The sequence below is a fragment of the Borostomias antarcticus genome (assembly GCF_949987555.1).
Source record: "Borostomias antarcticus genome assembly, chromosome: 1".
NCBI lineage: Eukaryota > Metazoa > Chordata > Actinopteri > Stomiiformes > Stomiidae > Borostomias > Borostomias antarcticus.
In genome coordinates, this window is record NC_140234.1 from 17,855,633 (window position 1) to 17,883,606 (window position 27,974).

At 50.2% G+C, this 27,974-nt stretch overlaps 2 protein-coding genes across 2 annotated transcripts in view; both read right to left on the minus strand.

Moving 5' to 3' along the window:
- The window catches only part of LOC311309321 (rho guanine nucleotide exchange factor 26-like), a 33,280-nt gene extending 18,984 nt beyond the window's left edge, over window positions 1-14,296 (minus strand). Inside the window, exons 1-6 of the mRNA XM_084438548.1 lie at window positions 14,231-14,296; window positions 12,378-13,709; window positions 11,739-11,790; window positions 11,429-11,571; window positions 7,784-7,840; window positions 6,513-6,673 (exon numbers count right to left, since the gene is read on the minus strand). Coding sequence (XP_084294674.1) covers window positions 6,513-6,673; window positions 7,784-7,840; window positions 11,429-11,571; window positions 11,739-11,790; window positions 12,378-13,583 — 1,619 coding nt within the window. The 5' untranslated portion in view covers window positions 13,584-13,709; window positions 14,231-14,296. The remainder of the gene's footprint in view (window positions 1-6,512; window positions 6,674-7,783; window positions 7,841-11,428; window positions 11,572-11,738; window positions 11,791-12,377; window positions 13,710-14,230) is intronic.
- A 2,799-nt stretch (window positions 14,297-17,095) lies between these two features.
- On the minus strand, window positions 17,096-18,727 carry LOC311314244 (E3 ubiquitin-protein ligase TRIM39-like; the record flags this gene model as incomplete). Its single annotated transcript, XM_084444581.1, has 1 exon — window positions 17,096-18,727. One exon carries the CDS (start codon window positions 18,725-18,727, stop codon window positions 17,096-17,098), a length of 1,632 nt encoding a protein of 543 aa, XP_084300707.1.
- Between the last annotated feature and the right edge of the window lie 9,247 nt (window positions 18,728-27,974).

The following is a 27,974-nucleotide window of genomic DNA, read 5'->3' on the forward strand; positions in this document are numbered from 1 at the left end:
GAAAAAAGCAAAACTATTATAACCTTGCTCAGGAGGGCCTAATGGTTTTAGGTTCACACATCACTCTTAGAAAAGAAGAGAGCTACTGTATGTAGAACCGTTTGTATTACAGGAGAAGAACCCCCCGAAAAGAAGGTTCCAGACAGAACCCTTTTCAGGGCAGAAAGAACCATTTAGGGTTCCATGCAGCACTTTAAGGACCTGAAACGTCTTGTCCTACTCTTACAAAAGGTTCAATAGCTCTCAAGTGTGGACACACATAAAAAACACGCACGCACGCGCACACACACACACACACACACACACACACACACACACACACACACACACACACACACACACACACACACACACACACACACACACACACACACACACACACACACACACACACACACACACACACACACAACACACACAAACACACGTATGCTAACACCCTCACACACAAAGACAGGAAGTGGCTGTAACACCTCCAGCCCAGGCTTGCTGTAAGATCACAGGAGAGGAACTCCCAGACGGACCCCCTAAAATAGACAGGGGGATCTGTTAGGACGTAACACAAAGCCTTTCCTCTTCCTGTCCAGAGACAGATGGTGACATTAGCAGCATGCCATATGTGAGTTAGCTCAAGTGTGTGTGTGTGTGTGTGTGTGTGTGTGTATATGTATGTGTGTGTGTGTGTGTGTGTGTGTACGCCAGCTATAGTTCCCTCGGTGACATACAGGAAGCTGTCACACGGCCACAGGATGTTGAGCTGCTTTCAGCTCATCTGCACGACCACCTCTGGTGACCCTCACATGGACTGACCCTCTCCACACACACAACACACACACACGTATGGACACACACCTACACACATGTGCACAAACACACATTCTACCCCCCCCTCCGTGGAACACAGCCATGACCTCTGATCTCTGGCCTTCCCCACAAGCCCTGTGGAAAAAGCATGCACGCGCACGCGCACACGCACACGCACACACACGGCTGCCCGTTCCCATAGGTGTGTCAAGTACTTTAGACAGGAGAGGACGTTTGGGTCACACACCTAGAGAGGACACACTCTGACCCCATTAACACCAGTCAGAGGAAAAGAGATTTATATCGAGGGAGTCGATGGACGGATGGTAAGAGTGACAGAGAGAGAGAGAAAGAGAGAGGGTAAGATTACAAGAGTACCAGCCCTCAGGAAAACTGTTTCTTCCGCGCATGTGTGTGTGTGTGTGTGTGTGTGTGTGTGTACTGTGTGTGTGTGTGTGTGTGTGTGTACTGTGCGTGTATGTGTGTGTGTGTATGTGTATGTGTGTGTGTGTGTGTGTGTGTGTGTGTGTGCGTGGTTGTGTGTAAAGCAGTAGTTAAACAGCTGGTTGTGGTATGCTGCAGCCTGAGGCCCTCATAAAGAAACACTGTCACCTGTAACATAAACTGAGCCAGAATCTTATAGGATTTGGAGTTTTGTTTCTAGAATATCCATCTAATTAGAGTAAACCTGTTGGGCCAGTCTTACACACACACACACACACACACACACACACACACACGGAGGCATGGGCACGAGGCTACATGAGGCACTACAACTACCCACTCACATGCTCTCTCTCTCTCTCTCTCTCTCTCTGAAAAGAATGATGTAATGTTCTTGGTAGTTCTCACAGTGGAGAGACATGCATGCACACTTTATGGAGGAGGATATATGTGCTATGTAAATGTTAACATTCATGATATTAGAGAGGCGTGGTTTTAAACCACAGGTTTACTTCATAGGCTGAGTACTTGTGTTATTAGGCTAAAAATTAGTCAGAACCCGGAACTCACACTCTCTCTCTCTCACTCTCTCTCTCTCTCTCTCTCTCTCCTCTCTCTCTCTCTCTCTCTCTAACACACACTCTCACTCAAATCATGTGGACATGATCATCAGTGCCAGGGCCGGCCCGTGGCGTAGGCGAAGTAGGCGAAGATCGGCAAGGGGCCCTAGTGGTGTGATGCGAGCCACCCCCCCCCCCCCCCCCCCCCCTGGTCAACAACTCTGACAATTATTGTAATAATCCCAATTATTTTTCTGACAATTAATCGTTAAGCAAAAGGTAGAGAGAGAGGGAGGAGGAGGTAGAGAGAGAGGGAGGAGGAGGTAGAGAGAGAGGGAGGAGGAGGTAGAGAGATAGAGAGAGGAGGAGGTAGAGAGATAGAGGGAGTAGGAAGTACAGATAGAGGGAGGAGGAGGTAGAGAGATAGAGGGAGTAGGAAGTACAGATAGAGGGAGGAGGAGGTAGAGATAGAGGGAGGAGGAGGTAGAGAGAGAGGGAGGAGGAGGTAGAGAGATAGAGGGAGGAGGAGGTAGAGATAGAGGGAGGAGGAAGTAGAGATAGAGGGAGGAGGAGGTAGAGAGATAGAGGGAGGAGGAGGTAGAGAGATAGAGAGAGGAGGAGGTAGAGAGAGAGGGAGTAGGAGGTAGAGAGAGAGGGAGTAGGAGGTAGAGATAGAGGGAGGAGGAGGTAGAGAGATAGAGGGAGTAGGAAGTAGAGATAGAGGGAGGAGGAGGTAGAGAGAGAGGGAGGAGGAGGTAGAGAGATAGAGGGAGTAGGAGGTAGAGAGAGAGGGAGTAGGAATTAGAGATAGAGGGAGGAGGAGGTAGAGAGAGAGGGAGGATGAGGTAGAGAGATAGAGGGAGTAGGAAGTAGAGATAGAGGGAGTAGGAGGTAGAGAGAGAGGGAGGAGGAGGTAGAGAGATAGAGGGAGTAGGAAGTAGAGATAGAGGGAGGAGGAGGTAGAGAGAGAGGGAGGAGGAGGTAGAGAGATAGAGGGAGGAGGAGGTAGAGAGATAGAGGGAGGAGGAGGTAGAGAGAGAGGGAGGAGGAGGTAGAGAGAGAGGGAGGAGGAAGTAGAGATAGAGGGAGGAGGAGGTAGAGAGATAGAGAGAGGAGGAGGTAGAGAGAGAGGGAGTAGGAGGTAGAGAGAGAGGGAGTAGGAGGTAGAGATAGAGGGAGGAGGAGGTAGAGAGATAGAGGGAGTAGGAAGTAAAGAAAGAGGGAGGAGGAGGTAGAGAGAGAGGGAGGAGGAGGTAGAGAGATAGAGGGAGTAGGAAGTAGAGATAGAGGGAGGAGGAGGTAGAGATAGAGGGAGGAGGAGGTAGAGAGATAGAGGGAGTAGGAAGTAGAGATAGAGGGAGTAGGAGGTAGAGAGAGAGGGAGGAGGAGGTAGAGAGATAGAGGGAGTAGGAAGTAGAGATAGAGGGAGGAGGAGGTAGAGAGAGAGGGAGGAGGAGGTAGAGAGATAGAGGGAGTAGGAGGTAGAGAGAGAGGGAGTAGGAATTAGAGATAGAGGGAGGAGGAGGTAGAGAGAGAGGGAGGAGGAGGTAGAGAGATAGAGGGAGTAGGAAGTAGAGATAGAGGGAGTAGGAGGTAGAGAGAGAGGGAGGAGGAGGTAGAGAGATAGAGGGAGTAGGAAGTAGAGATAGAGGGAGTAGGAGGTAGAGAGATAGAGGGAGGAGGAGGTAGAGAGAGAGGGAGGAGGAGGTAGAGAGATAGAGGGAGGAGGAAGTAGAGATAGAGGGAGGAGGAGGTAGAGAGATAGAGGGAGGAGGAGGTAGAGAGAGAGGGAGGAGGAGGTAGAGAGATAGAGGGAGTAGGAATTAGAGATAGAGGGAGGAGGAGGTAGAGAGATAGAGGGAGGAGGAGGTAGAGAGAGAGGGAGGAGGAGGTAGAGAGATAGAGGGAGTAGGAGGTAGAGATAGAGGGAGGAGGAAGTAGAGAGATAGAGGGAGGAGGAGGTAGAGAGAGAGGGAGGAGGAGGTAGAGAGATAGAGGGGGAAGTAGAGATAGAGGGAGGAGGAGGTAGAGAGATAGAGGGAGGAGGAGGTAGAGAGAGAGGGAGGAGGAGGTAGAGAGATAGAGGGGGAAGTAGAGATAGAGGGAGGAGGAGGTAGAGAGATAGAGGGAGGAGGAGGTAGAGAGAGAGGGAGGAGGAGGTAGAGAGATAGAGGGGGAAGTAGAGATAGAGGGAGGAGGAGGTAGAGAGATAGAGGGAGGAGGAGGTAGAGAGAGAGGGAGGAGGAGGTAGAGAGATAGAGGGGGAAGTAGAGATAGAGGGAGGAGGAGGTAGAGAGATAGAGGGAGGAGGAGGTAGAGAGAGAGGGAGGAGGAGGTAGAGAGATAGAGGGAGTAGGAATTAGAGATAGAGGGAGGAGGAGGTAGAGAGATAGAGGGAGGAGGAGGTAGAGAGAGAGGGAGGAGGAGGTAGAGAGATAGAGGGAGTAGGAGGTAGAGATAGAGGGAGGAGGAAGTAGAGAGATAGAGGGAGGAGGTAGAGAGATAGAGGGAGGAGGAGGTAGAGAGAGAGGGAGGAGGAGGTAGAGAGATAGAGGGGGAAGTAGAGATAGAGGGAGGAGGAGGTAGAGAGATAGAGGGAGGAGGAGGTAGAGAGAGGGAGGAGGAGGTAGAGAGATAGAGGGGGAAGTAGAGATAGAGGGAGGAGGAGGTAGAGAGATAGAGGGAGGAGGAGGTAGAGAGAGAGGGAGGAGGAGGTAGAGAGATAGAGGGGGAAGTAGAGATAGAGGGAGGAGGAGGTAGAGAGATAGAGGGAGGAGCAGGTAGAGATAGAGGGAGGAGGTAGAGAGATAGAGGGAGTAGGAAGTAGAGATATAGGGAGGAGGAGGTAGAGAGATAGAGGGAGTAGGAGGTAGAGAGAGAGGGAGTAGGAGGTAGATATAGAGGGAGGAGGAGGTAGAGAGATAGAGGGAGTAGGAGGTAGAGATAGAGGGAGGAGGAAGTAGAGAGATAGAGGGAGGAGGTAGAGAGATAGAGGGAGGAGGAGGTAGAGAGAGAGGGAGGAGGAGGTAGAGAGATAGAGGGAGGAGGAGGTAGAGAGAGAGGGAGGAGGAGGTAGAGAGATAGAGGGAGTAGGAAGTAGAGATAGAGGGAGGAGGAGGTAGAGAGAGAGGGAGGAGGAGGTAGAGAGATAGAGGGAGGAGGAGGTAGAGAGAGAGGGAGGAGGAGGTAGAGAGATAGAGGGAGGAGGAGGTAGAGAGAGAGGGAGGAGGAGGTAGAGAGATAGAGGGGGAAGTGGAGGATGGAAAGGTGAGGAAGGTGCAGGGAAACAGTGAGCGATGTGTGTGTGAGGCACATGTCCTGCAGTACTTCCTGTGTGTGTGTGTGTGTGTGTGTGTGTGTGTGTGTGTGTGTGTGTGTGTGTGTAAAGGCACACTGGTGTTCCAGGGGAGTAAGGGGGATGACAGAATGGATAAGAGGATGCAAGGGTTATAAAAGGTCATGGGACAGTGACACACACACACACACACACACACACACACACACACACACACACACACACACACACACACACACACACACACACACACACACACACACACACACACACACACACACACACACACACACACACACACACACACACACACACACGACTGTCCTTGCAGTCATCAAGAGTGAAGTCGCAATGGTGAACAATGAGAAGGACCTGCTGTGACTGTTGCCATGGTGAAGAACTTCATAAAAGAGCCTGAGCCAGTGTGTGCACGTGCTTATGTGTGTGTCTGTGGACACACACACACGCGCACACACACACACACACACAAACACACACACACTCCTAATTCCCATGATTGCACACATACTCCTACATCATTGGGATACCTCCAAAAAACATTTTGCAGGCAACAATGCCAATATTGACTCTTAGTCTGTTCAAACACACACACACACACACACACACACACACACACGCTTCTGAACTCTCCCATGCAGTGAGGAATGCTTGTGATCATAATGTTACAGTCATGTGATCTCTCCTCCATCATCTCACCCAGTTTCTCTCTCTCCCTCCGTCTGTCTGTCACTGCTGTCTGTCTGTCCGTCAGCAGCAGCAGTCCTCAACGGAGAACTACACTACCCACGCTGCATCTCTCTCACCCTCCAGCCAGACATCATTAAGTTTGTTAAGACGAGCTAAAACATGAAGTTTGTGACAAGTAACCGCCTTGTCTGGCTCCTGTATCCAGCGAAGTCAGCGACCGTGCAGCACATTAGCCAAAACCACAGGGCCAGATCAAAGTCAGACATAAATCATTACTCTACTCTATTCTACTCTGCTCTGCTCTGCTCTGCTCTGCTCTGCTCTACTCTACTCTACTCTACTCTACTCTACTCTACTCTACTCTACTCTACTCTACTCTACTCTACTCTACTCTACTCTACTCTACTCTACTCTTCTCTAAATGAACGTCCGGTTGCCATCTCACGTCTCGCGGCCCGAGAGGTCGAAAGGTCGACTGTCTGCCAACACATGGACACAGACATTAGCACTACTGCAGGTCCTATCGAGCTATGCAGAAAAGATCACTCTAGTAACGCCACAGGATCCTCACAAACCGAAAAACAAACATGCACATAGTTGGAAATAAAACACACAGTCAAGGAAAATGACGCGCAGGCACGCACACACACGCAGTTAGTGGAGCAGAGCGTGCGTGCAGAGCTGGGCTGGGCGGGACCGACCTCTTGCTGGCCTCGCACACGTCGGCGATGTTGGAGAAGAGGTGGTGGTGCTCCGTCTTGGTCATGGCGCACCGGAGCTCGGCGGAGTTCTGGAACATGCGGATCAGGATCTCCAGGCTGTGGAGGTAGGAGTGCTCCGACGAGATCAGCTCAAAGATCGCCTGGGGGGGGGTTGGAGAGAGAGAGAGAGAGAGAGAGAGAGAGAGAGAGAGAGAGAGAGAGAGAGAGACAGACAGACAGACAGACAGACGGACAGATATATTGTGAGTGTGAGTGATATTCGTTTATACTATACTGATTTGATCGCTAAGTGTTTATTATTCACTTTTTGTATTATGATGATTTATTACATTTTTAAATGTATGTCTCCTTTATAATATACATACTTTTCAATTGGATAATTCATCATTTATCTTAATGTCTTTCTGCTTTGCCGACGTGTTTTATTATGAAACATCACGTTAATAAAGCTTCCTGACTTAATGATGTCAATCACATGAGGTTAACCTCATTTGCGGCCGGAGTGACATAATTGGCAATAGAACAATGACACAATCGCAGCTAATTGCCCTCACATCCTCCACGCAGACTGAGCAGACGGACGAGGGGCTGGAGGCATTTCCTCTGATTCAGCCCGGTTAATGACTCGGGTTTGGGCTTGGGTTTGGTCTTTCGTTCAGAGGAAAGATATCAGCGAAGCATCTTCAGCATTCCTACATGCTATACTCATGTTTCTGGCATGCCGTTGAGCAATAGCATGTGTGGGTGTTAACTGGTGTATGTGGATGGTTCCTCCAGGCATTTGACAAAATGTGGATTAGCTACTGTACGTTTATTTTTCGCCATGACTGCTTCATGCTGTCCGCAGCTTATCTAGACCGTCCTTAGTGTCGAACCATTCACTCGTTACTAAGGAATCTGTCCCTCTCCTCCTCCCCTTTAAAATGGTTTATTTGTCTGTAGACCTTGTTAGCTCCGCCTCCCTTTAAGAGTTTATTTATTGGTCTGGGAGGATGCAGGGGACAAAGGACAGACATATATTCCCCAGAGTGCCACGAGACTCTTGCCTTTGTGTGTGTGTGGCCCCAAACTGACACCATTCCCACAAAGGACGGAGCAAGACTGGCTCCAGGGAGATTGAGATGGTCACATAAATATACAGTACAGTAAACACGCGCGCACACACACGTGCACACACACGCGCACACACACACACACACACACACACACACACACACGCACACACGCACAGAATGCTGAATGAGACGTACCTCTTGTCTTTTGCGCTCCTCCTGGCTCAACTTGTCTGAAACGCCGGTTTTCTTCACCTAACAAGGCAATCACAGTCACAATCACCTTTAATCACAATCACCTTTAATCACAATCAAATTTAATCACAGTCACAATCGCCTTTAATCACAATCGCCTTTAATTGACATAGTCTGTGAAAAAGCCCCAGTAACAGAGTTAGGGGGAAAACCACGTGTCCAACATCAGTCAGGCTGTTGTTTCTCCTACAGTGTGCAGCTAAAGAAGCATCTAGAACACTGGTGAAGACGGACAATGATTCACAGTCTGCTTTCTATATGAGCCCCGTGCCATTCTCAGCCTTGCTCTATAAGGGCCATGTCCCAGTCTGGTTTTAGTGCTGTGGAGGCTAAGATAGGAAGTGTGTGTGTGTGTGTGTGTGTGTGTGTGTGTGTGTCTGCACTCAGCTGTCTGTCAAAGCAGCAGACAAATGCTCACACACCAAGTCTCAACAAAGGAGCTCTTCTAGTAGCTGAACGACAACACCAATAAGCTGCTTTAGAATGTGCACGGGGGAGAATAAGGTTGTGTGTGTGTGTGTGTGTGTGTATTTGTTAATGTGCTCTGCATAGGACAGAGGTGTATTTTGTGTTGCATTTGTGCTTGGATTGTGTGGTTTGTATGATAGTGAATGTGTGTGCTGGTATGTGAATGGTTTGAGTGTGTGCCGTGCAGATATTTGAATAGGATATTTGGGCAGGGAGCTCAGAGTTTGGTTTCACGTTCAATAAAACAATGTGGCCTCACATCTCTCGTTTCACCCGATATAAAAGCAGTCACCTGGGGCCATTCTGTTAATGCGTAACCAGGTCAGTCACACACACGCACGCACGCACGCACACACACACGCACACACGCACACACGCACACACGCACACACACACACACACACACACACACACACACATACAGCTCAGGTTAATTCTCTCAGCAGAGGGCTATCTATCCACCGTCATGTCCTCTTCCAGTTTCGGCTCGGCCACACCTGGGATCGGACCACTGAGCAGAGGGGGGGCAGGGTTCTGGACAGGCCTGGTACTGAGCCTGTGAGGGGGGGCAGGGTTCTGGACAGGCCTGGTACTGAGCCTGGGAGGGGGGGCAGGGTTCTGGACAGGCCTGGTACTGAGCCTGTGAGGCAGCAGGGTTCTGGACAGGCCTGGTACTGAGCCTGGGAGGGGGGGGCAGGGTTCTGGACAGGCCTGGTACTGAGCCTGAGAGGGGGGACAGGGTTCTGGACAGGCCTGGTACTGAGCCTGGGAGGGGGGGCAGGGTTCTGGACAGGCCTGGTACTGAGCCTGGGAGGGGGGGGCAGGGTTCTGGACAGGCCTGGTACTGAGCCTGGGAGGGGGGGCAGGGTTCTGGACAGGCCTGGTACTGAGCCTGGGAGGGGGGGGCAGGGTTCTGGACAGGCCTGGTACTGAGCCTGGGAGGGGGGGGGCAGGGTTCTGGACAGGCCTGGTACTGAGCCTGAGAGGCAGCAGCAGCCAGAACAGCCAGATACTCAACCGGATGCTTACTAATAATAACATGGGTATCGGGACAAGAGACCGCAGCCAACTTCGGCATGTAGAAAGCCATGGTCTGCCTTCCACTGGAACAGGCTACCAGAGCTGAAACCGCCGGTGCTTCAAAGTGTCCCCGCCGCAAAATCCCCCTCCAGTGACATTCTGAGAGACCCCCCACCCCATCCCCATCCCACCCCCCCCCACACACACACACACACAAAAGCACTCCAGCTCCTCCCCCGCGGTAAAAGGAAGTGATACTGCTCCACTGGGATCTCCCTGCCTCTCAGGCCTGGCTCAGAAAGCACAGACACAAACAAACACAATTGAAAAAGAGAACAAACAAACCACACACACACACACAAAAGATAGCTGCCAAGAGCTTGCCAAACCAGTACCAAAGTACAAGACCAATCCCAAGAACAATACCAGCCAGGCCCGTCCTCAGCCTCCTAGCAACCATATGTATATATACATGTATACCACGACTGCCAAGTGAACTTCACCCTGCGCTGCGGTTTCCCCGACGACACGGCTGAGGGCCGGGCGTAACCGTGACGACCCGAACCTGACCCCTCCGAAACCCCACCAAGCCTTTCCCTCAACGCCGACCCCGTCACAGTATCTGTTGGCGGCTTTGCACGCCTAGTCAAAGGAAGGCGCTGCCGGGATAGCGGCATCACTTCCTGCTCCTCTCGGGCCGCCGTACTTGAAACCAGAGAATTCTGGGAAACAGAGAGAGGGTGGGAGGGGCACCGCACTAGAGGACGTCCCCCGGGACCCGGAAGAAGGGGAGGTGGGGCAGAGGGGACCAGGTGACACACAGCGATGACACCCGCCCCGCCCCACCTGGTCCGTAGCTGCAGTACTGCACGTCGGTCCGTTTTACAGTGAGGAAGCTCGGCTCCTTTGGAAAGACGCGATTTCAGGAGTGTGGATCTTTCCCTTGTGAAAGTGGAGCTGGTGAGGGAGAAGGGGTTTCTGGGTGTCACGTGATGCACCGGTAGAGCGCGTCTGTCCAGGGGAAACAGGTCAGACTTTCACCTACAGCTCTAGACGAAAGCAGTCTGTGGTTATGGAGGGCAACCGGCCTGACTACCGACTGTGCTCCTGTCCCCATCTCCTTCCCTAAGCTCTCTCTCTCTCTCTCTCTCTCTCTCTCTCTCTCTCTCTCTCTCTCTCTCTCTCTCTCTCTCTCTCTCTCTCTCTCTCTCTCTCTCTCTCTCTCTCTCTCTCTCTCTCTCTCTCTCTCTCTCTCTCTCTCTCTCTCTCTCTCTCTCTCTCTCTCTCTCTCTCTCTCTCTCTCTCTCTCTCTCTCTCAGACGCAGAACAAAGATGCCAAGATATTCTGGGAATGTTCTCAGATTTCAGTCCAGTTCCCTTCAGTTTCCCTCGATGAGCCTTTCTCTATTCGTCCTAAGACCCTCTCTCTGGCTCGCGCTCTCCATTGTCGTTTTCTCCTCCTCCTCCTACTCCTCCTCCTTCTCTCTGTGGCTCCCTCCCTCCGCAGCTCCGCCGAGGAGTAAACATCAACAAGGAGAACAGAACGCCTAAGTGGAAAACTTAATTATCCCCCTGCGTCCCGGGCCTAACTGGATTACGCAACGCCCTAATCAGAGCCGCCCCGTAGCGGCCACGCTTTCGGCGTTTTTTCCCCCGGGAGGAAATCGCAGGCGTCCGCCAGGGAGACGGGCGCCGTGCCCGGCCGTCATCATGGTCTCTCCCTGCCTCTCTCTCTCTCTCTCTCTCATATGTATATATTTCTATAGCTCTCTCTCTCTCTCTATGTAGATATTTCTATAGCTCTCTCTCTCTCTCTCTCTCTCATATGTATATATGTCTATAGCTCTCTCTCTCTCTCTCTCTCATATGTAGATATTTCTATAGCTCTCTCTCTCTCTCTCTCTCCTCCATGAAGACTGCGGCCCGACCGGATAGTGCAGCATTCCTCGCAGCGCTGGCATTCCATCCGCCAGCCGCTGTCTGTCAGTTTGTTTTCTGTTTACTGCGTCTGCCAGGAAGGAGAGGAGGAGGAAGAGACGCAGAAAACGGAAGAGCTACAGTGCGTGTGTGTGTGTGTGTGTGTGTGCGGGCGCGTCTCACCACGCTGAGCTGGCTCCAGGAGGTCCGTATGGGCCTGTACTGGACTACGATGCGGTCGTCGGGTTTGGGCTCCCTGGACTCTGCGTCTTCGTCCGAGTCGTTGTGGAGGGCCTTCTCCTGGTAGTTCTGATACAGCTCCTCTTCTAGAACACACACACAGTCAGTATAAAGACCAAGAAGAACAGAAAGGTGCAGGACAGTATGAGAGATGGGGAACAAAGAGAGAGTCCTAGGGAGAAGGGGAGGAGAGGAGAGGTAGAATGGAGGGAGAAGGGGAGGAGAGGAGAGGTAGAATGGAGGTGTCACTCACCTTCACTGTCGAAGGTCCTCTGTGTGACCAGTCCTTTCTTCTTATCTGGACTCTGAAAAAGAAAGACAACTCTTCGATCTCTTTCTCGACTCACTTTAGCCCGCTCACTCACAGCTAGGCCGTGATACCAAGTGTGGCTCTCTCTCTCTCACTCACACACACGCGCACGCGCACACACACACACACACACACACACCTGTCACATGCCCATGACCCCTGACCTCTCCGGTGATCTGTTTGACCCCTCAGCAGGTGACACATCTAATTAGAGAGCCAAGGAGTGTATGTGTGTGTGTGTGTGTGTGTGTGTGTGTGTGTGTGTGTGTGTGTGTGTGTGTGTGTGTGTGTGTGTGCATGTGTGTATGTGTGTGATTTTGACCATTGTAGTAGCTGGTCCCCAACATTAGAGCTCATTGTACTTCCAGGTGCCTTTCTCTGTTCATTCCATATTCCACAAAAAACACATTCAAACATTCATCCATTTAGAGCACTGAGCTGTCCAATTAAAAGAAGAGGAGTTTCCATGGTATGACCCTGCGTACTGGCAGCTCTGCTCAGCAAAAGACAGACCAACTGTTGGACTACAAAGACATTACTTGTGTAAGAAAATCGTGTGTGTGTGTGTGTGTGCGAGCCCACCTTGTTCTTCCCCGGGCTGGGGGGCTTCTCCTTGACCTCCTGGACGCCCCTCAGGGCCGGCTGGGACAAGCGGTGCGCCTTGGGGTCCACCGCTGGCACCTCCAGCTCCACGCCGCTGACCACCGCCTTCCTGTAAGAGGTGCTCCTCAGCCCCCTGCGCAGCGTCCCCGGGCTGCCCCCGTCGGCGTCCGTGGAGAAGAAGGCCCCCGTCTCCACCATGCTCACGGCACGCAGGGGCCGCCTGGAGGGGTCGGGCCCCGGGGCCCCGGCGGAGGGGGGCGGCCTGCCCAGCCGCGAGTCGCACGCCAGACCCCTGGGGATCAGCTGATGGATGCCCATCTTCATGGCGGCGGGGCTGTGCGTGCTGAGGACGATGGAGGGAGGGGGGGAGAGGGAGGAGGAGGAGGGAGAGAGGGAGGGAGAGGGGGAGCCGGCGGACTTGGAGTCCTGGGAGGAGGAGGAGGAGGACGAGGAGGAATGGCGGAGGAGCGCCGCTCCCCCGTCCGCCGGCGAGGGGGTGCGGGGGCTGGGGGGGTCGGAGGAGGGGGTGGAGGCGAGGGAGGAGAGGGAGGGGATGCTGGAGGCGGAGCCGTGGGACGGGGCGGGGAAGAGACGGCTGTGGTGGTTGTGGTTGGGGCCGTTGTTATTGGGAGTGACAGGGGGGGTCTGTTTAGTGAGAGCCGGGTCAGGCAGGGAGGGGCTCGACCCAAAAACAATCTGGTCCCTGTGCGAGGTCAGCGTGAACGGGCTGGAGAGACGCTTCTGGGCGTCTCGCAGACACATGGTGACCCCGTTGTCGGTTTTGCCGCTCTCGCGCCCGCCCCCGTGGAACGTTTTATTGTCCAATGCCGCCGGTGTATCATCCTCTGGCTTGAACCTGGACAGGGAGAAGCGTCCGTTGGAAAGATGTCCGATGCTTATACTCCGAACTACTCGAGTCTTCCGAGTTGGTTTGTTCAGAACATGCTTCAGGACCGTCCCGCCGGCAGGTGTGGCCACGAGCCTCTCGGCTGGCTGGCAGAGGGTAAACGTGCACTTGTTGTCCTCCACGGGGAAATCCGTCATGTGGACCCCCTCTATCTGGTAGCTGAGGGGCCGGGGCTTGGGCTTGATGGGGTCCCGAGGGCCGGTGTGGTTGGCGGTGCGCCTCTTCCACAGCGGGGTGATGTTGTTGTTGGATAGATCCACATCGTTGCCGCCGTCCATGGCTTGCTGGGTCAATCTTCCCTTCCTTCTGTCACTCGCGCCGCTTAAATAAGCCCCTCGTCCAACCTGACTGGTCACTGCGCAAACATCACAACCACCCAGAGAAAACTGCAACGACCCCGGCTTCTAAACAGAGAGAGAGAGGGTCCGTCAAAATCAAAGCGAGAAGAAGAACAGAGTGGCTTGACTTGGTTCTAGCTTTCAAAGTTTAGGCTACTGATTAACAAAGGGCTATACGTGGTCACAAGTTGCCTTAGCCTAACCCCTATGATAATAACTATCATAATTTGATAGTCTAGAAACGGACAGACTGATTAAACTCATATAATTCTTTCTGTTGCCTGTCTTGGCCAGGTCTCCCTTGAAAAATAGATTTAATCTCAATGGGACCTCCTGGTTAAATAAAGGTTACATAAATTTAAAAAAAAAAAAAAAACTCATAAATCTTATTCTGAGAAGCTGTGCTTGAGTAAGCTACGGCTATTCAAATAGGAAGGGTATTTGTTGATTATTTTGTAGCCTTCCTATACTAGGTAAATTGCTATATAACAGATGCTGTACAGAGAAAACAACGCAACGGTGTATCGGTATAGCCTACTGATCCTAGAGTGAAACTCTAGTCTAGTGAAACTCCAACTCCAATTTACCTTTCTATTGACTCGCCGTTTCTCCGCCGAATCGAACCATTGTGCAGTGTGAAATTGGGAAAACAATTAAAATCCTTCGCTTAATTCGGGCCAGTTAGCTTATAGAACAAAGTTACACGTGAAAGTTTTGTCGAGTTCGCCCGCTGTTGTGGGCTGTTGGCTTGTAAAAGGCTCAGAAGTTGCTCTGCACGGGACTGAGGAACGACCGTCTGACTGTTAGAGCTCGTCCCAAGTTCACGTGACGTCACCCATTACAATGAGAACTGATTACTGATTAAACTTTAGGCGTTGTATGCAATGTCCAAAGTCAAGCAAAGTCCACCTAACATGGCTTTAATTGAGCATAGACCTGAACTATATAATTCAGACTTAAAGTAAAGTTAGCCCACGCCACTCTAGATGAAATAACAGTAAGCCCTACATCACTGAAGAAAAATGTTACAGAACAGCTGAGACCATCAGCAAATTAAATTTCTAAAAAGTCGTTTTGCGCCATCGTGTGGCCAATACACGTAGTACACATTTAATCCGGACTCGAACAAGTCTGCCTTCTGCTAAGGAGGTCATCGTTCACGTCTTCTGCACAATTAGGTGCAATGAGCTGTTGTCGAAACTTTTGCGGTTGGGCCGCAATGTCTGGAATGCTGCAGCAGAAATTAGCCTATATTGTGCAGTTGGGCTACCCATTTCATGAGTCTTTAATAGACAAACCAAAACCAGCATTTTATTAGATTTTTCCTTCACTGCGAAAATGTGGTAGGCCTATAACTTTTACATTCGGCCTACCTGCAATGTTGTACAAAGCGGAACAATCCTAAATCAATATCTCTGAATCAATTAAGCTCATGTGTCACACAGTACGCTTGAGTTTAGTGCTGCCACTTGTCATTTCACCACACAGAGGCGCCATTGTCCTGTTTTCTCTAATGGAGGAAGCAGCAGAGGCTTCTGGCTGTCTCCTCTCCACTCCCCTGCCTCCTCCGCCCGACCACATCTCCATCCATCCATCTTCATCTGCTTATCCGGGGTCGGGTCGCGGAGGCAGCAGCTCCAGCAGGGGGCCCCAGACATCCCTTTCCCTGGCAGCATCAACCAGCTCTGCCTGGGGAATCTTTAGCCGCTCACAGGCCAGTGTGGAGATGTAGTCCCGCCACCTAGTCCTGGGTCTACCCCGCGGCATCCTCCCAGCCGGACACGCCTGGAACACCTCCCTAGGGAGGCGCCCAGGAGGCATCCTCAATAGATGCCCTAACCACCTCAACTGGCTCCTTTTGATGCAAAGGAGCAGCGGCTCTACTCCGAGTCTCTCCCGGATGACTGAACTTCTCACCCGATCTCTCAGGGAGACCCCAGCCACCCTCCGGAGAAAACTCATTTCGGCCGCTTGTATCCGTGATCTCGTTCTTTCGGTCATGACCCATCTGCAGTACCTAATCCATTTCTGTCCCTTCAGACAGTTCACCTGCCCTCTACAGTAGCTGCACCCCAGGGCAGAAGCATTAGATGTGGTGTGTGCAGAAGGGGGGGTAGTTACCTGGGAGGAGAGGGGGGAGAGAAGACAGTATGAGGGTCAGTAGAGATGAATGACCCCAGTTCCTTTGGCATGACACACACACACACGCGTATACACGCATACACACACACCATCACAGGGAGGTAAACGGAACACATCAAATGGCGAGGGAGTGGAAAAGGGGTCAAAAGTGACTTGGTGTGTGTGCTCTTTAGCTCTTCTCTTCTCCCTCCCTCTCACATGAGTAGGACCCTTCCAGTAGGACCCTTCCAGCTGTTGTAGAAACAGCTCCTCACAGGGTTGGAGTGGGGTCTACAGACTGGTGGGATATTTTTAGCCACAGGCCTACTCTTGTACGTGTGTGTGGGTGGGATGGAGTCATGTACACATGGGGAATGGGAGAGAATGGGAGGGACATGGACACATGCACACACATGCAACGCACACTCACACACACAGACACACAAAAGCATGGCGCGTAATTCCAGACTTATGAAGTCTATAGTTCAGTGTTTAGCAGACATATTTTAAAGTGAGGGAGTAGGATGAGTGGCATGAAGACCAGAGAGGACAGGACAGACAAGACACCAGAAAACTACTCTTTGATGCCAAGTTTGTTTTCTTGCATTGGTTTATTTGGCATATCAGTATTGGAGATTTAAATACATTGAACAACTTTAGGCTTGCCATAGACTAGGACGCCATCCCTGCACAGTATATAAGAGCATATTTAAATGTTTGTAGTGTATAAACTAGTACTTTAATTATTATGTCTGTACAGTATAAGGGACAAGGTTTGTGTCCTCGTCTAAAAACCCCAAATACAAAAGGTGGCACCAGCTGAGGAAAAGGTGGCACCAGCTGAGGAAACTAACCTAGTGTATTTAGACAGAGAAATACCTAGGTGTAGGTGAATGCCCATGGGCATCTTGCCTGCCTAGCTCGCCCTCCCCTGGGCTAACTATCAGGTGACAGGCAACAAACAAAACCCACACGACAGGACATAAGCTACTAAACTAAACAGGAACTACTAAACTAAACAGGAACAGTCACAAACAGAATGGACATGGACACAAAGGCAGTGTGGACTAACTAACAAGAGTTTCTACCTAACACACAGCGGGGGCAGGGAGGTTTAAATACAGACGCACACCCCTCTAATTGGTCAACAGTAGACCGATGTGGAACGAGATTGGTCGGCCAACAGCAATGGAGCAGACGGGACCAACAATGAGCGATATGGCAGCAAACGATGATTGGCAGGAGGGCTGGCCAATGCCTGGGGAGACAGACGGAAAAAACGCAACGCATACAAACACAATATGTAGGCCTACAGAATCCAATATGTAGGCCTACAGAATCCAATGTGGAACGTGTAGTTTCTTAAGGCAGATTTCGAGAGACCCATAATCATTGACGCCAATGAAGAAACAAGGGTAGAGTTTCTCAGTGAAGGAATATCCAGTGAAAGAATAGATATGAGACTTGGCCTCCACGTCGTAGAAGGTGACCTCCCCCTCCACGTAATCCACAAACACCCCCACCGTCCGAGGCTTGCCTCTCAGATGAAGAGGGGCGTCAGGTCCAGCACAAGCTTGATAGTTACCTTCACCCTGCAACCCTATAGTCCAGTGTCCCTTCTCAGGACTGTACTCTATACTTTCCTTCCTGTTGATGGACTCTCTGGCCACTCCTAAAACCCATCTGGTACCGTCTTTCACCTCCACCTCATAGTAGAATCTCCCAGAGGAGAAGCCCTGCTTTCCTAGTATGCAGACGGAACGATAAAACCTATCTGGGTTGACAGGAAGGAGATCATTCAGCCGTGAAAGCATTACTCTTTTCTCAAACCGGAAGAGTCTGGGATGTGCTGTGTCAAGGTCCAGAGTCACATCCACTGCACACTCCTTCATCATCCTCAGCTCGACATCAGTCAGCTCTTTATGGAGTGCCTTCTCCAGCTGAGACACAGCTCTCCTCACTGGCCCCCCACGCAGATCAATATCAACCCTGACGTCAGACCAGTTCTTGGTGTGTGGAAGGGTGGGGAGCTCTGGGGAGCTCTGCAGGAAGGGGAGGTGGTCCTGGGTGTGTGAGAGCTGCTCCAGCTCAGTGCTTCTCTTCTGTAGTTCTGTGATTTCCTGCTCCAGCTCTTTAATCAGCTGTCCAGTCTTCTTCTCTGCTGCTTTCTGCTTCTCCTGAATCACTTCAATCAGCTCAGTCTGGCTTCTCTCGATGGAGTGCACCAGAGCACTGAAGATCTTCCTGCTTTCTGATATCACCTTCTCTGCTTCTCTCTTCCCGTTCTCTGCTGAGAGTTCCATTTCCTTTACCTTCTGCCGTCTCTCCCGGATCATACTCCGCACCTCAGACCAGACCTGTCTCACCTGAGCCTGCCTGACCCCGAACTCCTCCTCTATGGGGACAGTCTTGTGTGCTTTGTGTTCGTTCTCAGTACAGAACTGACACACACATGTCTGGTCCTCTCTACAGAACAGCTCCAGGGGTCTCTCATGCTTCTTACACACCCTGTCCTCCAGATTTTCCACCGGGAGAATCAGTTTGTGCTTCTTAAAAGAAGGCACTATGTGATGAGGCTCCAGGTGAGTCTCACAGTAAGAGGCCAGACACGCCAGGCAGGACTTGACAGCGTTGAACCTTTTCCCAGTGCAGACGTCGCAGGGCACTGCTCTGGGTTTGTTGAGGGCTTGTTTCGGGGTGATAGGTGTGACTTTATCTGGGCCTAATTTTGTCAGCTGGGCAGCCATTTCAGCAATGAAGGTGTTGACATGAAGCTCAGGTCTGGTGTTGAATTTCTCCATACACAGGGGACAGTAGCACAGGTCAGTGGTGTCCCAGCAAACTCTAATACAGGCCTTGCAGAAGTTGTGTCCACAGGGGATGGAGACTGGTTCTGTGAACACATCCAGACAGATGGAGCACTGGACCTGCTCTTCAGACAGGACAACACTACAGGATGCCATAGCTGGGAACACAACAGTAACTTTGGTTTAATGCATATTAAATCTAATAATCTGTATGAATGTAATCTCAGCCATATATCATATTTTAGCTCTATTTATCTCTCTCTCTCTCTCACTCACACACACACTCTCTCTCTTTCTTTCTCTCACACACTCACTCGCACGCGCGCGCAAACACACACACACACACACACACACACACACACACACACACACACACACACACACACACACACACACACACACACACACACACACACACACACACACACACACACACACACACACACACACACCCTTCCTTTATTTCTCTACTCACCTCAGCGTATTCTGTTAGTTTTCAGGGAGAATGAGAGAAGTGCCGATAGGGCCGGTAGCTGTCTTGTTGGTGAAACTGTGGAGACTGACTGTTGTAACACTTCACAAGGCGCCAAAAGCTTTGTTTCGAGCAGTTAACTTTCATTTCCGCCACGTGATGTTCAAAAGCCCCTCCCAGTCCAAGAACATTTCTCCTCTCTTAAAGCAACAGTTCACTTTATGATATCACTAATAGTAGCCCTATTCTCTTAAAGGAGGAATAAAGTGGTTGAACGTGACACATGCCAATTATCTTTAGGTGACATAGAACGGTTTTGTTATTCAGTCATTTTTAAGTACTATAATACTGCTTTTAATATGCCCAAATTTCCCCCTCTGCGAGTTCACCTCGTTTTGTGGATGTGTCATGAGAACTGCCAGTCTATGGGTGCATTAAGTAGCTGAGCGCTCAATGCTCACTTTGAGCGCTGAGCAGTTTTTAAAACCACTTAACGTCTCTAACCGAGCGCTGAGTTGCTAGGAGACGAGAACTTTTCACCTGTTGTCAATCATGTGTGATTAGCAGTGTCCCAACCATTCCCAAGCCAAAACGCGCCCCTTGTTTTTTTTTTTGCTCAGGTGATGATGATTATGATGTGGTGTTTGGCTCAAACAGATCATAGTTCAAAACTGCTCACTTGTGCTCTGAGCAGATCAGTCTGAGCGTAACTGAGCAACCCGTTAAGTGAATTCTGATCATTGATCGCGCACTGAGTGCTCAGCTACTTAAGCACCCCATGGCTACTGACTTGTTCACAGAAGCTTTGCCAGCTGCCCTGTCAAGTAGGGGAGAACCGGGTCAAAAGTCGCACTTTTTGGTTTGATTCCATTTACTCCGAAATTAATAGAGATAGAGATTCCACATGTTATGACACACAACTTGCACATGTCCTTCACTATTATCAACTGTAATTTTCATGCTAGGATATAAGAGCTTAACATAAATAGGGCGAGAACGGACCGAGTGCAATGCGACATTTGTCCCTGCCGAGCGGGACAGAAGTCTCATAGGAGAGGGGCAAACGTCGCACGGCTGCAAAATGTGTCCTATCTCTGTTTTTTGGGCATGTAATTCTCTTTACTTTCAACGAATGTATTATTAGACATAATATCATGTTTGTATCAAAGTAATCAATGTTATAGGTTCAAAATCCATAGAAATAATGCGGGGTTAACAGCAATGTTTGGCGATAGGATAGCCTATCGGCAGGAAATTAATTTATTAGACGAATGGTTAGTCTGCACTAGTCATTTCCTTGTCTCGTTTCCACTTGAATATAACAGCCTATGAGCTGTCTTTCTTCCAGGAATTTAACAGCCTATCAGCTATCATCCTTTCAGGAAAGACCACCCCTAGTTGACCTCACTTATCCAGGTGCGCGCGGAGACCCTTACCAGTCAGTTGCCAGTGCGTTCGCTCGAAGTGAAATGTCAATTTATCACATCAAGTTGCGTCTGCTTCTCCACAATATTTAGGCTATAGGTAAGTGATAATCTGCATACAAAGTTGGTCAATAGCATTAGAAAGATCATTAAGAGAGCTTTCATTTGACCTGTTCATTCTGCCCAAATGTCACTCGCGCACCCCTCTGGTTCTAAGCCATCACAACGCGACTTCTGTCCCTCTACGGGACGCGACTTCTGCCCCGCCACGGTCTCCTGTCATTTCTCCCTGGCTTGCAGGCACGACTTGATCGCACGAAACTTGAAACCTATGCTATCATGTAGCCAGCAGATGTGCTAAGAAAAGTGCATATGTTTGCAAACTAATACAAGTTAACACAATTTTACAATCGAAAAATGCTTATGAGACCATTATTTTACTTATATGGAGCAAAAGTGGTTTTCCGTCGTTCTCTCCGTCAAATATGCTGCGATCGCGCCCAAAATTTGAACGGAGCTCGTACACGGTAATATGCGCAGGCATGTTTAACCACGTGATTGCAGGTCCAGTCATTCTGGAGAAAATGGCAACGCGACTTTGGTCCCGCGCGACTTTTGACCCGGTTCTCCCCTAGGCTACCACTACCGCTACTGAAAAATGGATGCTCCGTGGATGCGGACGCTCACAACTTTGTGGTACAACCATACAAGTATATGTTTGAACCCAAATTGGATCCAGAGGACAAGGTGCAATACCATTGTTCCGACATCCCATTAGTCCGACGTCTCACTAGTCCCAAAAACCAATCTTCGGTCAGACTCTTGAGCCGTCGGAACAATGGGATGTCTGACGATCGGTGAACAAGTTTCGGACTAGTGAGACGTCGGATCAATGGTATGTCGGAACAGTGGGCAGTCCCCGAGGACAATAGCTACAAGATTCAGAGAGTCAACAACCTCATTTGTTTCAGCCTGTAACAGAATGGTAGGTGGATTTTCTTCCATTTAATGCAAGTTAAATGCAAGCAATAACGTTATCAGCCAATTACTGGCTAGAATAGCCCTAGCTAGCAAAATAAAATGAGCTAACGTTGACTGTAGCCTATTCCCTGTCCGACATCCTAACATTCAGGACAGTTGACGGTTTCATAAATTGAATTTGCTAGCTAGCTATAGCTATTCATTTCCAATGAGTTTGGAGTTGATTAGTATCCAGAGAACACATTCAGAGAATGTATTCATTGTTTATAGAAGCCGGTTAGATAGGCTATCCCTATTTCAGGTTCTGTGGCATCTCCTCCTCTCCTCTCTGGTCTTTTACTTATGTAGATTGCTGAATGTCAACACAATTGCAACACACATTATGGCATTATAATGCTCTGTTTAAGCCTATAAAAAGAAACATTATAATTAGTCTAGTCCTACAATATAATCCCGAGCATCAACTCCATATGGCTATTATGAAGCATGGAGAAATTAGATTTAATGTCATTTCATTTTAAATTAGCGGTGAATTACAATAATAGAGACAGATAATTATATGAAATGTTACAGTTGCTTGAGCGGAGATTCAAAGTTTTTTGTTATGGACTGATTCTGAATCACTTATTTTTGTGCAACGATGGGCCTACTCGAGGGAGAGACATGTGCGTTGCCAGGCTTGGTTTTTCCACGGCGTGGACAAATGGTGGATAGGCCCTGCATAAAAGTCAAAATAGGAATTAGGATTATGGAATTTTGGATTATTGAGAAAAGGAAAAGAAAAACGGAAGATCATCCGTTGTGAACGTGAATGGTCAGGGTGCAATGTGGCAATTCGCTTTTCTTTAGAATGAAAAAACGAAATAGGTTTTTTGGGGCCAATAATTCTGTTGTTTCATTCCAAATGGAGAAATGAGAACCCACATCCCAGCAATTTTTCATTGTTGGTCAATTAATTTTCTTCATATTTTGTTTCGGGCCGTGAAATAGAAAGACGAACAGCCGATTCCTTATTTCATTCTGTCGTTCCAAAGTGTCAGGAAGGGAAAATGAAATCACGTGGTCTGTTAGTCACGTGGTCCAGTCCAGCGTCACAGGAAGCGGGGTCATTTAAAAGTCCTTATTGGTCCGAAGCTAGCTAGCTAGGTAAGGTACATTAATCGAGATTAAATCTGTAGTCGGATCGAATTATTGTCATTAAATGTGGAGTGGGTGTATGCTTTTTTTGTCTTCTCACTCATTCACAGGCGAGCGAGGCAAGAAAACAGCTCTTCACTCAGAAATCCAGAGCTGTGGAGAACATGCCACCAACAAAGGCTACTTTAGACAAACATATTAAGTGGGCCACATATCATGCCAATGTCTGGTGCAAAGCCTTAGAACCTGACCCTCATCTGCCAAGCCCTTCTGATTGAGGCTGGGTGAAAGAAGCAGGGATGGGATGGCAGCCACTGTGGACCACCCTTCCTGAAGCTTCACAGAGCTGCCACTATATATGCCCCCTGCAGTCAAAAGACTGAAGCGCCCACCATTTACAGCCACAGCTGTAAAAAGTCCCTCCTGAAGTGGTTCTATGTCTGAAATTAATCCTTGGGGTGAATAGATCATATGCTGAAAGTTTCATGCTTTAGTCATAAAATGCACAATAACTTCCATATATGAGCTTATCTGCAGCACAAAACAGCCAGGGCCCAAACTAGGCCAGGTGGACAGTGGGAAGTCCTGGCTCTGGCTGTGGTTGTCCCACTAGGCCTTCCCTGTCCCCCCAGACCATGGAAGCGCAGATGAAAGTGAAGTTTTGGAGTTGGGTGTGTGTGTGTGGGGGGAGGGGAGACACATACGGGACAGTTTCATCTCTGTTTGGAGAGTACAGATGAAGAGGAGCTGTGTGAACCATATCAGGACACAACTGTTATAAATCAAGATCAGGCGTGTATGTGTGTGTGTGTGTGTGTGTGTGTGTGTGTGTGTTTTTGTTTGTTTGTCGAGAGTGGTCCACACAAATAACGTTTTCAAAGGAACTCATTATGAGTGTTCGGGGTTGAGGGCAGGAGGTCGGGATGCAGGGTGACTATGCAATGACTGCGTGTGTGTGCGTGTATGTGTGTGTGTGTGTGTGTTTGTGTTTGTGTCTGTGCGTGTTGTGCAATACATGCAAGGCTCCACCCAGACACATACAGTATGAATGTGGGACAGCAACTTTTTTTTCCGTGTGTGTGTGTGCGTGCGTGTGTGTGTGTGTGTGTATGTCGAGGGTGGTCACAAATAGCGTTTTCAGAGGGACTCAATAGAGTCTTCGGGGTGCAGGGCAAGTTTGGAATGCAGGGGTCTGTTGACCATTCAATGGGCTACTGGCTGGACAACAATAAACAACAGTATAAGAGACAGAGGGGTTGACATAGTCCCACATAGTCCCAAAACATCTATGGCGATCCATTGTTTGAGCCCCCAAGTGTCAGGTCCCAAGCCGCTCTAGTTTAGCTTTCTGTGTCTGTCTGTCTCTGTCTGTCTCTGTCTGTCTGTCTGTGTCTCTGTCTGTCTCTGTGTCTGTCTCTGTGTCTGTCAGTCAGTCAGTCATTCAGTCACAGTGGTATTCACTTTGTGTCTGTCTGCCGTCTCTCTCTCTCTCTCTCTCTCTCTCGTTCCCTCTCTTCCACTCGTCCTTTCAGTCTCTCTCTCTCTCTGCAGTGTGACTCACCTGTCTGTGATTCACTTAGCTAGTTATTACAATCCTAAAGCAGGGAGGCGGAGCCCTCGCACAGTTCCTGAATGTCGCCCTTGGCAGGCGCGCTGGTACGCAATCCTCTCTCTCCCCCCTTCTGTTCTCTCTGTGAAAAACACCCCCACCCACGTCTCCCTCTGCCTGTCCACCTCCCGTTCTCCTCGTCCTTTCTTCTGTGCTTCTCTCCGCCTTACTCGCTCCTCGTTGTATCCCTCCGACTCAACACTGCTACTTGACTCCTCCTCCTCTCGTCCCCTCCTACCCCAACTTCACAGCCACCTACACCCACCCCCCCCCCCTTGCCAACCGCTTGCGTATAGGGGAGGAGAGAGAGAGAGTATGTTCGCTCACAGATATGATATTGTGAGATATACTACGACTGCTGTCCCTATGATCTCGCCTCCTGAACCCTGTCATGCATGCCTACCATGGTTGACTCACCACGGTGAAGGACAGCTGAGCAGCAGGCCTACGTCCAGCACACAGAGGGGCATGTGGAGAGCACCCAGGGGGCATCTGCCGCATATGCATATTTGAACCCAGCTCATCGCTATGGTTACAGTCTCCGTGCCGTCTGCTGATTGGCCGACATCGGTGCGGCGACCCGTGATTGACGCCCCACACGGCGGTGGCTTTCCATTGGCTGAGCTCTCCGGTGACGCTGTCGGTATCCCTGTGTGTGCTACGCTGTACCTGGCCGACGGCTATGGTTTCTCACAATAGCGGTTTCTAATGAGCAGGATTAGACCACAGGTTGTGGCATAAAAGCATCTGAAAATAGTTTTCCTGTATTTCATCCATGTTCCTCAAGGAGAATATTGAGACTGATGGCCTCCTTGTTCACTTCCATCTTTCTCTGGCTCTTTCTTGTCCAGTTTAGTGACCTGAAATGACTTCCCAATCAAGGCCAGGCCAGCCTGCGGCCGACTTATCCCATCGTCTCCCAACCAAACCGCATGGCCACACTGCCTACTGACCAGTAGAGGGCGCGAGTGAGACTGCGGCCGTACAAGCCAGGCTGATATTGTAGGTAGCCTACCTAAATACGGTAAATAATCATTCTGGGGAAAAATAGACGTCATTTGGATTCTATCTGTTTAGACATACAGCAGCTGTGACAGTCTTCCCCCGGGAGCTTGTCACCCCTGCTGCCTCAGCCTGCCTAAGCGTGAGAGGATCGCCTGCTGTCTGTCGGCCCACAATCCCTCTCACCCCGCCTTCCCGACTCACCACAGACCCCACTTGCCCCCATTTCCCCCCAGACCCTACTCGCCCCTCTTCCTTACAACCACCCAACCCTGCTTGCCCCCCCCCCACACACACACACCCCTTCGCTCCACTGAACCCATCAAGTCAAGTAATTACTCTTCTCCAAGCTGCTTAACAAACCCTTTAATTACCAACTGAAATCTGCCGTTGCCTAGCCCGGCAACCTCTGAACCCCCCCACACACGCACACACACACACACTGAGACTTCCAGGAGATGCTTTTATGTGTGGTGAGTTTACACACACACTCACAAACAAACTCACCCACACACACACATAAAACCATCCCATGCAAGTCTCCAGCATGTGTGAGTATAGCACAGTCATACAGTAAGTACCCCCCCCCCCCCCACCTCCCCAGGAAGTCCAGTAAAACAAACATTCCAACAGGAAGCGGTGATACCATCACTTCCTGCCTGAGGGACTGCAGTGGAGTACAACTGTGGGAAACTTGTCTTGGTCACCTCTGCAATCCCTCTGTGAGGACGATGGTGCAGCTAAAATTACCTGGTTACATTAACATAGTTGCGTAACAATAGTCCAGTCACATAACGCCTGTGTCGTTCTCACAGCATAATGAGGAGCCGCTTCACACGTTGTGTGTGGGCAGTCAAGCAGACCCTGGGATGAAGACATAAGAGCAACGAGAGACAGAGAAAAGAGCATTCTGCCGCCTGGGTGCTAATTAGAACACAGACACAGTGTGGGAGACAGAGGGAGAGAGAGAGCAGGGTACAACTACTACAACAAACAACAGATCACATTTACTCAGCCATGCTAATGCTATACACTAATTTAATTCTAATACACATGCGCACACACACACACAGACAAACACACACACACACACACACACAATTGACTGGGGGGAAACTAATTTTCTCCACACCAGATAATCAGCAATATATCCTCTCAAAACAGGATGACACACACCTACATTCCAGCAAACACATGCAAAACACACACTATCACAGTCATTTTCAGGAGTAATGCTGGCAGGTACAATCACAAAAGGAATGTACTACATCACAGGCAGCTAAGAAGAGCTATTAAAAACACACGCGCGCACACATACACACACACACACACCTACACACACACAGCGGGTCACATCCCTGTACCTCTGCAATTATCATCTTAGTCATACTGCACCAAGGGATATTTCAGTGTCGCTCTCGTCCCTCCCTCGCTCCCTCGCTCCCTCCATCTCTCTCTCCTTCAGCTCTCCTGTCTTTTCCTTCCTCCTATATGTTGTCCTGTTTCACCCCCCCCCCCCTCTCTCCATGTGCTGAGGGTAGAGGTCAAACAGGAGTTGCTGGTTGTCACGACAAGTAATTCTGATTGGCACATGCCTCTGGACCCATAGGGTTTAGAACTAAGGGTTGTCAAGGTAACAGTTCATTGTGTATGTGTGTGTGTGTCGGGGGATCTGTGGATATGTGTGTGTAAACAACTATAGGGTTCTTATGCATCGGATTTGGGAATTGGCTCTGCCCATCTTTCTCTCCCACACATACACACACACGTGTGCGCACACGCACGCACAAACACCACCGCGCCCAGAGTGCAGGCGAACATGTCCACACCGCCACCCCTCACACCTCCGAGCCCCGATGCTGAGTCACAAATAAGCTTCTCTATCTCTCCGTCCCTCTCCCTCTTTATCTCTCTCTCCATCTCTCTCTTTATCGCTCTCTCTCTCTACCTCCTCTCCCTCAGTCCTCCCATGCCACGCAGCTCAGACACATTCTCTGTATGTGTGTGTGTGTGTGTGTGTGTGTGTGTGTGTGTGTGTGTGTGTGTGTGTGTGTGTTCCCACCCACTCCTGGGGCGAAGCATGGAGAGCGTTTCTGAGTGGAATAGAATGCATCTGAATGACAGCTATGCTGAACATGCTCTCCCCTCTCCTCTCTCTCCTCTCCTCCCCTCTCTCTCCCCTCCTCCCTCTCCTCTCTCCCCTCTCCCTCCTCTCCTCCCCTCTCCCCCTCCTCTCCTCTCTCTTCCCTCCTCCCTCTCCTCTCTCTCCTCTCCCCTCTCCTCTCTCTCTCCTCTCCTCTCTCTCCTATCTCTCCCCTCTCCCCTTCCTCTCCTCTCTCCCCTCTTCCCTCCTCCCTCTCCCCTCTTCCCTCCTCCCTCTCCTCTCTCTCTCTCCTCCTCTCTCTCCTCTCTCTCTCCCCTCTCCTCTCTCTCTTCTCTCTCTCCCCTCTCCTCCTCTCTCCTCTCCTCTCTCTCCCCTCTTCCCTCCTCCCTCTCTCTCTCCTCTCTCCTCTCCCTCTCCCCTCTCCTCTCTCTCTTCTCTCTGCCCTCTCCTCTCTCCTCTCTCTCCCCTCTCCTCTCTCTCCTCTCCTCTCTCCCGTCTCCCCCTCCTCTCCTCCCTCTCTCCCCTCTCTTCTCTCCCCTCTCCTCTCTCTCTAGCCATTCCTCTTGTCTCTCTATCTCCTTTTACATGCCTCCCTTCACATTCTCTCTTACAGTGACGCTCTGCAGATCCTCCCTTTTAAAACTCGTGAATCTGACTCCTGCCTCCTCTACCAC